This window comes from Poecilia reticulata, linkage group LG2, assembly GCF_000633615.1.
Source record: "Poecilia reticulata strain Guanapo linkage group LG2, Guppy_female_1.0+MT, whole genome shotgun sequence".
In the NCBI taxonomy this organism is placed as follows: Eukaryota; Metazoa; Chordata; class Actinopteri; order Cyprinodontiformes; family Poeciliidae; genus Poecilia; species Poecilia reticulata.
The window spans coordinates 20,204,420-20,216,223 of NC_024332.1; the positions used below are offsets into that span (position 1 = coordinate 20,204,420).

At 36.9% G+C, this 11,804-nt stretch overlaps 1 protein-coding gene across 1 annotated transcript in view; it reads left to right on the forward strand.

Moving 5' to 3' along the window:
• Nucleotides 1-86: 86 nt before the first annotated feature.
• LOC103481235 (FERM domain-containing protein 7-like) overlaps nt 87-11,804 on the forward strand; it is a 33,350-nt gene continuing 21,632 nt past the window's right edge. Inside the window, exon 1 of the mRNA XM_017309121.1 lies at nt 87-709. Coding sequence (XP_017164610.1) covers nt 656-709 — 54 coding nt within the window. The 5' untranslated portion in view covers nt 87-655. The remainder of the gene's footprint in view (nt 710-11,804) is intronic.

Below are 11,804 nucleotides of genomic sequence, written 5' to 3' on the forward strand. Positions count from 1 at the left end.
ACTGATGAGGAGTAAACAGCGTGTATGTTTTTAAAACCAGCGGCGTCGCCTGCGAGGCAGCAGTGCAGTTTTAGATCCAGATTCTCAAGAGTGTGTATCCGTTTCAGCTCGCAGTGTTGTGTTTGCAAAGCAGCTCCATTTACCACGACCTCTGGGACATCAGTACAGGCTTAATRATAGGAGGCGAGAGGGATGAGGGAAAACCAAACAGCAGAAGAAGAATGGGTGGATGACGRGAAGTAAAAMTAAAACAGTGATAAACACAGGTTATGTGTTTGCAACCCGTCTTTGTTTGTCTGAGCTCCAACATGGCCGACTTCACAACAGACGCACTGAATTTACGCCAAGAGAGAAAATCAAGTTGGTTGTTAACCAACAGCTTCTGCCCCGTTACAATAAATCAAACACAATAAATAACCCTAAACAAACTACAAAGCAACAGCTGAGCAGGTGACGACAGTTAATGGTTATAAAATTGACCAGCTAAAATTAACATTAATTATAACTGTTAAAAATGACATGACTAAATTACAAACAAATCCCTGAATATAAATGCCGTTTGTCTAAAATGTGTTAAAATATAGCACTTTTAAAGAAAACACAGTGTTACAGACGGCAACAGAAAAGGGGGAGGAGCTGTCAGTTACTGGTTGCTATGGTAACCACCAACCGTCAAGAGCAGCGCAGCACAACTTTTACACCAATAAATGTCAGTAGAAATAGCCATTTGACTAAATAAAATGAATCTGAAGCATAAATAAACCAATTTTRACAAACTTAACATCTATAATATTTTTAAAATAAAACCTTGTCACATGTATAAAGAGGATAATGAGAGCAAAACACACGTCCAGAAAGTGGAACTGGAGATGCAGCTTATTTTCTGTTGTTCTAATTACTAGTTTGAACTGCAAGAGTTGTAAGACCACTGCTCCTTCAATAACCTTTAACCGTTTTAAATGTGAGCTTAGAATCAGGTTTGTGATGTCAGAGACGGTTCTNAAGAAACTCAAACTTTGCTAAAGCTAAATTATTAAATTTTAATTTACTGTTAAATACCTGCTAGTTTTTGTTTTACTTATTGTTATTATGACCCAAGAAAAAGACAAACTGAACCAAAACYAACAAGGTTCCAGCTGAAACCACAGCTGCATGAACAAATGACCAAGCCAGCTCCCTGCGTGRGCTAACAAGCTAGCAAGGGAGCTAACAAGTAAGCTAACAAGCTAATAAGTTGATTCAAAATAACAGTCGCTCAATTATTTCTTTAATGAYGGTTCTGGTTCAAGAAATGTAACAAAGATGGCTTTGAAACTTTAAATTTCTCACTATTTGCTGTAAAAATCTAAAAATTTCTTGTTTACATCACTTTCCCAATTATGCAAAACATCAACTTTGTTGGCTGCACAGTGGCGCAGTTGGTAGAGCTGCTGCCTTGCAGCAAGAAGGTTCTGGGTTCAATTCCCGGCCCTGGTCTTTCTGCATGGAGTTTGCAAGTTCTCCCTGAGCATGTGTGGGTTTTCTCCGGGTACTCCAGTTTCCTCCCACAGTCCAAAAACATGACTGTCAGGTTAATTGGCCTCTCCAAATTGTCCCTAGGTGTGAGTGTGTGTGTGTGTCCTGTGTGTCTCTGTGTTGCCTGGCGACCTGTCCAGGGTGACTCCGCCTCTCRCCTGGAACGTTAGCTGGAGATGGGCACCCTCCCAACCCCACTAAGGGACAAGGGTGTAAAGAAAATGGATGGATGGATCAACTTTGTTCTAAATGTTTAATTKTCTTGATATGCAAGTCCTAAACTGCATTTACATTTTCAAAAATTGAAAGTTGAACATTAAAATATCCCTTTGTGTAAAGAAAACAAAGCATAATCTCATTTACATACATAACTTTTTGTTTTTGTGCTGTTTTTACATAAGATGAACTAGAGACTCATGATTTACTTTTAATCTAAGYCAAGTTTAATTTAAAWGTCTCTAAAGTTTTCTGTTCTTTGATTGATTGCCCATGTGTGCAAGGAAACAAGCTGTACTTCTATGCATTTAAAGTTACTTAAAATGAATTTAAATTGGAAACAATATTGAATAATTTCTTTTTTAGAATCAACAGTGAGCATTTGGTCTCTGAAGCATTGTGACTGTGATGTGGCTGAACAGCTCCCTCTTCCTGTTTGTCACTGTAGTCATTATGATTTCAGAGTCCCGCCTGATCAGGAAAATATCAGTAGATGAATCTGAAGCACAATGTTACGACGAGAAACTGGAGGAAGAGTCCACATCAATCGAAATCACATCAAAGATTTTAAAGCTGCTTTTTCCAGATTGCAAAAACATTTTTCTCTCTCTAAATTCAGCGTTTGTTCACTTATCCTACAGTGAAATTCAAGCACTTTTCAAACATTTTCAAGGTTTGAATGGAAAAAAMMMMCSSMRRWTTWAAAAAWWMMRKTTYMWTTWAWWRKTWWWWWAMMATCATTAATTACCGTTAACATCTTGTGATAGTATTCTACATTTTACAGCAAAGATAAACTAAACAAAGCAAAATGTTATTTAAACGTCTCTCACACCTTCTACACCTAAATGGTTTGAGAACAAAACATCAATTTCAATAACATTTTAAAATATAAGTCAAACTTTWTATCAGTTATACAGATCAATAAATCAATACTCCATTAGGAATAATAAATATTAGCTACAATGAAACAATCCAACCAAACTGTAAGTTAAGTGATCTTCCTGCTTAAATTAAATACCTTTACAAAATTCTTGTAAAGTTTTCTGGTTTTTACCTAATTGAAATAATTTTGGTAATTCTACCTGACCTTAATAACATTACAGTCTTTTTTAACTTTAGACAGAGAGAAAATAATGTATTTTTATTATATGTATGAAAATATCTGGTTTCAACTGTAAATAACGTTTTCCAAATCCAGGCTTTTAATCAAAACGTCAGATTGCACAACAATATCAAGCAGGAATCCAGAACTTTCCAAACCTTGAAAACATTTTTAAGGATTCAATCCACCGTATGAACGCAGAGGTGCCAGTTAGCTCAGCTCAGATATTCCACAATCTGTTTTCCTGGTGTCATCCAATCTGACCATCAAAGTCCTGGAAAGTGTGTGTGAAAGATTAGACATGGATAAATGGAGGAGGGAAGGACCAGGGGAAATTCCTTCGCTGCAGATGTAAAGTGGTTGCCCGGACCGACGCAGATAAAAATATCCACGGACGGAGAGACGTAATGAAATGAGTGATAGGAACAGACCGAGCATGAGAAAGGCGATGGAAACACAACACAGGCGCAGCAACCGGAGACGAGGACGGGGCGAATGACGACGCGCGACAATTACAGAAACAAAAACATGATTTAATCATCATCCTAATGGTTTTTTTCTTTGGGTTTTGATAGATTTAAAATACAAGTCATGAACTGTTTAGAAAGCAAAACATTAACATCTTGAAACAATTCCCCATGAAATAAGTCTTTAATTCAAAACATTATGGTATGGCAGAGTAAAAGGGCCATACCAACAAAAAAATAACAAAACATAAGATTATGAATGTAGTCATAAAATTAAGAGAGTAAAGTCATATTACGAGAATAAAGTTGTACAAGAAAAAAGAGTCGAAATAATAAGAATACATCCATAATATTTTGAGAMAAGTCATAAAATTACAAGAATAAGATCATAAACCTACAATAGTCATAATTTTATAGGAACAAAGTCGAGAGAAGTCAAAATAATGAGAAAGAAATAATTTTAACATGAGAATAAATTCATAATATTATGATTTAATTTTCATATGACTTTGTTCTTGAAATATTATTACTTTATTCTTGTAATTTTATGAATTTATTTCCATAATTACATTTTTTTTATGTTTTAGAGTGGCATAATAGCCCTCCACAATTACCAAAAMATAAATAAATGTTTTCTCTTTTAGTGCTGACCTTCATGTTTCCACACACTTTAAGCACAAACATGCTTAAAGTTTGTTTATCTGACTGTCAGTTTCATTTCCAGCAGGTCAACAACCCTAAGCAGACACCCATGACAGTACAATGGCTAAGATAAACCATTATTATATGTATAAGAATTGTCCTAGTTAAAGTCCAGACCTAAATTTAACCGAATTATATGTGGCATTGATGCTCTCAATTCAGTACAACTGATGTCCGTGAATAATTTGTCCACAGAGGTCCAGGGTTCAGCTTTTCCATGTACTTACWTCCTAAAGGAAATTCTGTATCGAATAGAGATTAAAACAAAACAAATTGAAGATAATCGGTCGTATTTCTTGGTRAAATTTTAATAWACAAGCATTTCAATAAAAGACAGACCCAAAAGCAGTGCAGAAAAACAGAAGAAGCAGCTGGGAGGAGCAGATCAGGGTGTAATAATAGCAGCCATGTCCTTATAGCGAAGGTCTAATTTGTAAGATGAGACACAGAGAGCTAACCAAGTGGAAAACACCATCTAGAAAACCATGATTAAACCCATCCACGGTAATAATGAAACGTGCTCCAAATCCTTTTAACACATCCTTCACACACACGCTTGAATCCAAGATGTTTCTTTTTTAAACCGTGAAAATCTGAGGTCAGTTGTATAATTTGGGTTTTAATCACTTCTTAGTGTGACATGACTGGTGTCTGGATCTCAAATGGTAAAATATGACCAACAACACCGTTCAACCTACCAATCTGTTTCCAAAGTCTGAGCCAGGTCAGAGAGCTGGATTATTTAATAAAATTATTCATTTCCACACAAAAGTGAAAAATACGGCTACATAAGAAATCGGATCTGTACATAAAAGACAAATTACAACCAACTGCACAATTTATACATTGCACATTTTCCCTACGACTGCAAGTAGCATTTTCCAATTCAATTAATGACTAAACAAAAATGGCCGCCAAGAAACCCAAAGGAACAGAGGGTTTCTGTAAACACTGTGACCATGAAAACCTCTTCTCAATGTCAGTCTGCTTGCCAACAAATAATTCAGCATCAAGTTTCCATTGACAACTTAACACAAGAACATACAATCAAGTAAATAACATTTATAGGAAGTGTGWATTCCTGGACTGACCTGAATTTGGGATATTGTGGATCAAATCCAAAAGTTCAAAACTCACAAAAATTTTACATTGAGTGCGTTTCCTCACCTGATAAAAAATTGTATTACATTTTTTAACTTGTGTGGTTCACTTTCACACTGCACTGTGTCAAACGAACCACAAGATTTGAAGAACTTGTTCCCCTCCTCGCCTGTGGGGGCGCTGCACCAATAACTATTGAAGGAAACGACATAAAAATCTCTGGAGAACACACTGAACACAACTTCCTTTTTCACAAAATGTAAAGAAAAACAGAGTGGCATGAGATTTTAACAATTGTAGGACTTCTCTACGTCTTTGTCAAAAGACTATGAACAATTTGCTAGTGTTAGACACCTTTTGTTTTGGTCGTTTTTACCCAGAATGCCCTGCGTTGTAGTCCACTTCCTGCTTTTGGAGCAGTCTCCAGTTCGCACTGCATTCAAACCGCACCAAAATTCACTTCAACCGMACCAAGACGTGGGTTTTTAGGTCTGCGCTAGAGTTAAATTACGTGTTCACACCTCACCAATAAACTGGACTTTCAAAACAGCAAACTAGAATTTAATTTTTTTTTTAAAGATTTTTTTAAAGATTTTAGCCTTTATTTGATAGTTAATAGACAGAAAAGTGGGTAATGAGAGAAGGGAGAAGACATGCAGCAAAGATCGCCAAGGCCAGGAATCGAACCTGCGACGGCTGCGTCGAGGACTAAGGCCTCCATATGTGGGTTGTGCTTAACCCCTGCGCCACCACAGCACACCCACCTAGAGTTTAATTAAAATGGACAAAACAGGGCTGGTGTAAATGCAGCCTTATTGTGTACCTTAAAAATGCTGGATCCTGAAAGGCTAAATATTGGGGGGGGAATAACGTATTTTCAAAGAGTGCCCAAAAGAGCCAGGAAGAACAGCTTGTGTGAAATCTGACATTATTCTGCACATCAAAGCTAAACGTCTTGAAGAAGTCTCATTTCCTCAGTGTGAAATCGTCCGTTTGATTCCTCTAACTGGCTTAAAGATTAGTCTTTGGTGTCTCTTCTTGTCAGCTTCCAAAGAAAAGGAGAATAATCTCTGTGGCAATGAGTAAATTAAATCAAGTGTTGTGCCGACATAATTAGGGTTTTTCTCTCTAATCTTTACTTTCTGTTGTGACTGTGGCTCTATTTTCTCAGTGTGAAATAGGCTGTTTCAAACTCCTAACTGGCTTATGACTGCTCTCCTCTGAGTCAAAGGCAAATCCTGTTTTCTGCCCTTAAAATGAGAGAAAAGGATTCCACCTCCCAAATTAATGTCAGTTTTTGTCCTTTCTGCTGCTGCTAAATGATTTATGTGCAGTTTAAAGCACACTTTACAGGTTAATTTCATGGCTAAATTACACATTGGGCTAACATTTTCCAATGGTTCTTTCTAATGAGACACCATATCTGCTCAAAGTATAAACTTGGTTTCTTTTTCACTTATTTTCTCATGGTTTATCCAAACTTAAACTTGGCTTGGTTTAGTGGCTTCACTGCAAATTGCCAGTGATTAGGCCAATTCAAAACCTGACGACATACAGTAATATCTAAATTGCCCTTGATTACCTAACAAAAATGACAAACATCAATCCGTTCCATCTCTGGAGAAGGGATGGTGAAAGGATAAGTMCATATACCGAAGTCTAGCATTGTCCCAAACAGGCTACACTTTGTGTTTTGAGTCACTATCCTATTGGGACATCTAGTTGAGTCCAAGATTCAACTGAGATAAAATATGTTGCTTCAGCTGCTGTCACAATGTTGATTTAGCCACTTATGTTGGCACAGGTGGCAAAACAAACAAACAAACAAACAAACAAAAAAAAAAATTTGTTGGGTCTAATTATGAGGAGCTGAGATCCATCGTGTGAAACATCATCTAGTCGTCATCTGAATGTCTAGGAATGTTCTGCTATCATTCTATTAGTGCCCCCATGTGGTCAAATATTAGATAAATGTATCTGAAAACAGCAGGTGAGGTTAATATCGCCATGGCAGCAGTGCACTGCACAACGTAACTACATTTCCAAACTATATTGCATTTTTTTCCCCATACTTCAGCGACTTGTAGTCAGGAGCGACTTACGTTTTGCTTTGTTTTTTGTCATGACGCACTTGTTCAACTAATGCATTAAATATTAACCAATCATTAACCAGGGTTTCCTCCAGGTGGATTATAAGCCTGGCGGGTCACCAGGCTTTACTTCCCACCAGTTTAGTTTAAGTATAGTTTTTTATATACCAGTAACACTGACAACAAAGACARATTAAGATAGGTTTATAGTTGACGCATTGAACTGGGGTGTGGACCAACTGTGGCATCCCTCATACATTATTATTTCCAAATTATGCTTGTGCACCTGTGAATTTTTGTAACTTTTAAAAAATKTTGACGCAAAGACACGATGGACAGTGTGCTTACCACTGGGCTTAGCAGGTTTTCTAGGAGAAACTATGCTAAGCATTGCAGTAAGTTACAGCTGGGGGAAAAGCAATCCGATCTGGTGACTCCATGTTCTATCAGCCGTTGCTACACAAACCAGCCACATTTTTTAATGCACATTTTGAAGTACCACTATAGAAAACACATTTTAGGCTAACTTGAGGTGGTTTTCAGCTTTTCCAAGAAAGAAAGAGAGTCAATGTCCTAAAGCAAAGATGGAAACACATTAGATAAATAAGTCTGATGTAGTGAACTTTTAGCTCTTACGACTGATCAGCTGTTTCTGTGTTAGAACTGCATTTCTTCCTCTAGGTCTCTGGACAAAGTATGACCAAAACAAGTTGACAAATCAATTACAACTTTCCCAATAGCAACACATTCCTGAAAACCTCTCTTCGTATTTGTGAGATTTCTGGTCCAAACTTCAACTTCCTGTTCATTATAGTCGCTAGTAACATCAACATCTGACAAAATGATGCTTTGCATAGCCTGGTTGATTCGCTCCAAAGCAATAGATGGAAACTGTGTGACTCTCACTCAGATCCCTGAAGGTTTGACAATCGGTAAGTTAACCAAAACTAAACATTTCACAGCGAGCTATGCTCTCTACTGTATTAAAACTGGTACCTTTTTATCTGTGTTCTCAGAGTGAAGCCTTTTAACTAATGTCTAACACCGACTTTCATTTCCTCCCTGTGAAATGGGTTCTGCAGTCATCTTAACTGGCTTACAGGCGTCCTCTTCTGTTTCTAACATAAATCCTATTTTCAGCCCTCATCAGTCAAGAGCAAACGCAAGGATGTCTCTGTTTCAGTAACTCATTTAGACACACACATGCAGCCTGTTGCTTCAGCTGCATTTGAAGACAAATCCCTTTTTCTGCTTTGCCCTCTCCGACAAAAACCATTTATCTCATTTCCTAAAGCTGCCTGTTGCATAAGATAAAGRACGACATTGTACCAAGACCTTTATGTGCTGCCTTTCATCTTCTGCGCCCCACTTTACATTTGATTTTACTCCTCTTCATGCTTTCGCGGTGCCAGATGGTTTACATGTTCGCTGCTGGAACAAAGTCTGAATGCTGCTACTGTAAGAAAGCCCTTGTTAATTCAATGACAGTCGCTGCGTTTCCATTACAAACATTCCACTAATGATAAAAAGAAAACACAATTTCGCAATTGCGGCATTTCCATCAAATAAGAAACGCAAATATGAATGAGCTTGAAAGTCATAAAAAAAAAAAACATGTAGCACCATCGTTGTCCRACTACTTCCTGTTGTCTTCTTCGTCTTTTCTGCCAGTAGTAACGTTTGGTTGTTGATCACATGGTGCAGCTTCGATGCACCACAAATCTAAACCAAACTTCAAGAAAACTGCAAACAGCTGGAATACTGAGTTCCTTTGAATCAAAACTAAAACCCACCAGTTTAGAGCTGCTTGGAACCTCAATACATGGATGATTGACCACCATATTTGATGTCTACAGATGTTTTTGATGATTGCACTGGACTAAATGTAATGTTTGTTGCTGGTTTCTCAAATTGGTGACTTTTTATTTTTTGTTTTCTTATGATGTAAACTCTTGGAACTGCCTTGWTGCTGAAATGTGCTGCACAAATGAACTCCACTAACTGACATGACTTATGTGATGTGAAAAAAGTGTTTCTGTTGCAGCTTTTTGAAATACAGGCGGAAAACCAAARTGAGTTTTGTCGAAATTGGCATGTTTGCATTAAGCAAATTWATTTTGGTAATTCCAACTTGYGCAATTATATGGTCAATGGCAACACAGCTAGTGTTGTGAATGCAACCGATAYGTACAATTTGAAGTAAAAATGGACAAAGGCTTCCATTTTCTTTGCAACTACATGTCACTGAAACAACAGAAGAGACTTTTCCAAGCAAATACCCATTTTGCAAGCTTTGCATTCAAGAAAGAAAGCTTGAACAGTGGTGGAGCAAGCTGGTTTTTCCCAGCAGATAGAATCTCGTTCAACAGCTTCCTCTCAGTTTTCCCACATCAGATCCATCCTGCAGCACATTACAATCAGACCTCTATTATCTCCCATTAAGCCGCCTGGAAACTCTGACTTTCTCTTCACCTTTTCCAGCCATTAACTCCTCAGTCTGGCTGCTGATACAAGCGTGTGACATAATCACATATATGTTTTAGAAACCAACTCGGCCCCGTCCATTCCCATTCAGAGCAGGAAACGATTCAGACGCCGAGGCTCATCCATCACTGCCACAGAAAAACATCCAATCACAGCCATTTAAGTTCAGGGACGGCAGTCGCATTAAGTCTATGAACTGCAAGTCATTCTCTTGTCGCCATTTAATGTCTGGTGCAACTTTCAGCTGTTATTAAAGCCGCTTTTGTCCAGCTAGTAATAAAAAACTAAGATAAAAATCCAGAAAGTGATTTTTTTTTAATAACTGTTAGATGAAGTAAACTCAACTTTAAAAATCAGGTCATGTCCAGTTCTCAAACTTGAGCTGTTATAAAAGTTAAACTGCAGTTTTTGCTTAACTAACAACCCTAAAATGATAACACAGACACAGATAGGACTGTCCCAATAAGCAATTTATCAATTAATTGCATAAGAAATTAAAACAAACTCAAAAAAAATTCTTTACATGATTTATCATTTTTTTATTTTCTCTTTCTACCAAAAACTGGATGACAAAAGTCCTCAGTTTGGTGCTTTGGTCTAACCTAGCCGATTCTTGAAGGACAATTTTGTTTAGAGATTTCATAATAAATTTAACTTGTTTCTGTTGTTTTGTTTATTTATCTTGGACATTTAAAATGTCTTCCAGTTCCAKAGTTAAATGTCCATTAGAAGTTAAACTTTTTTTATATTTCAGAATACGTTCTTTTATTATTAAGCCACTACGATTATATCACTTGAAAATTGTATCAAAACAATATTATCGCAATAACTCCAGGGACAATTTATTGTAAGGAAGAATTCTATATGGTGAAGAGTCTAGACACAGATTTCCGCTGCTGGATTTTAAAGATGTAATATTTTTAAAAAGCGTGTGAAAAACTCCCATTAAGAGTCTTTTCACACCTGATAGTTCTGCAGACTTGATTTGATTGAGGATCAAAGTTTCAACATTTGTTACATTTTCAGCTGGTRTGGTTCACTTTCRCTCTTCACTGTCAAACAAACCAAAAGAATCGCAAAACCTTTTCCCCGCCTCACCAGAAACCACTGAAGGAAACAACATAAAAACCATTACAGACACTGAGCGCAACTTTCTTCTTCACAAAATGTAAACAAAACTGGAGTAGAGTCAGATTTTAGCAGTTGATTTCTCTTTTGTCTTTTGCTAAAAACTATGAGATATTTCTCCAGCTAGAACTAGACTTTCGTATTATTTGCTTTGGTTGCATTTACCCAAAAAGCTCTGTGTTACAGTCCACTTCCTGCTCTTGGAATAGTGTCCAGTCCGCTTGACGTTCACATATTCATTCAAACCGCACCAGAGTTCACTTTAACTGAATCGAGACCAACGTTTTAGGCGAACAAGAGTTCGCTTTTTTGGTCCGCATCAGAGTTGGATTATACATGCACACCTCCTCAAACCAACCGGACTTTCTACAGAAACAAACTAGAGTTTGATTAAAGCGGACTAAGCATCATTTGTAATTCATAGAGCCTCCATACAAACGTTGAGTYMTYAACGGTTTGAATACAATATGATCATAACCTAAGATATTGTTATCATCTCCAGAAACTTTTCTGGGAGGAAAACCAAACAGCTGATGAAACTGTGGGACGTGAATAAGTTCACTCTGAGTATCCCAGCAACAGCTGTCTTTCCTTCAGCAATTTCTTGTATATAAAGTACCCAGTTTCACTGAAATGCTACAGGGCACATTGTGTAGTGATGGCACCGGAACTTATGACGAGATCTCATCTAATAAGGCTTTTTAGCAATATTTAATTCCATTACATGAAACATAAACATCTCACAGAAGACGTTAGGTAAAAAAGAATAAATAAATTAAAAACTCTTTAGGTTGTTAGTTGTTAGTTTTGTCAAGACAAAACGACTACTGCTTAATTCAGATAAATATTCCTATTATTTTACCATATTTGATGAGAATATCTATTTATATATATAATATATATCTAGACAAGAATGCAAAAATTCCACCAAATATTGAAATTACAATGATATACCAGCAGGGGACAATAACATATTTAATTTTTATTTTCCTCATTGTT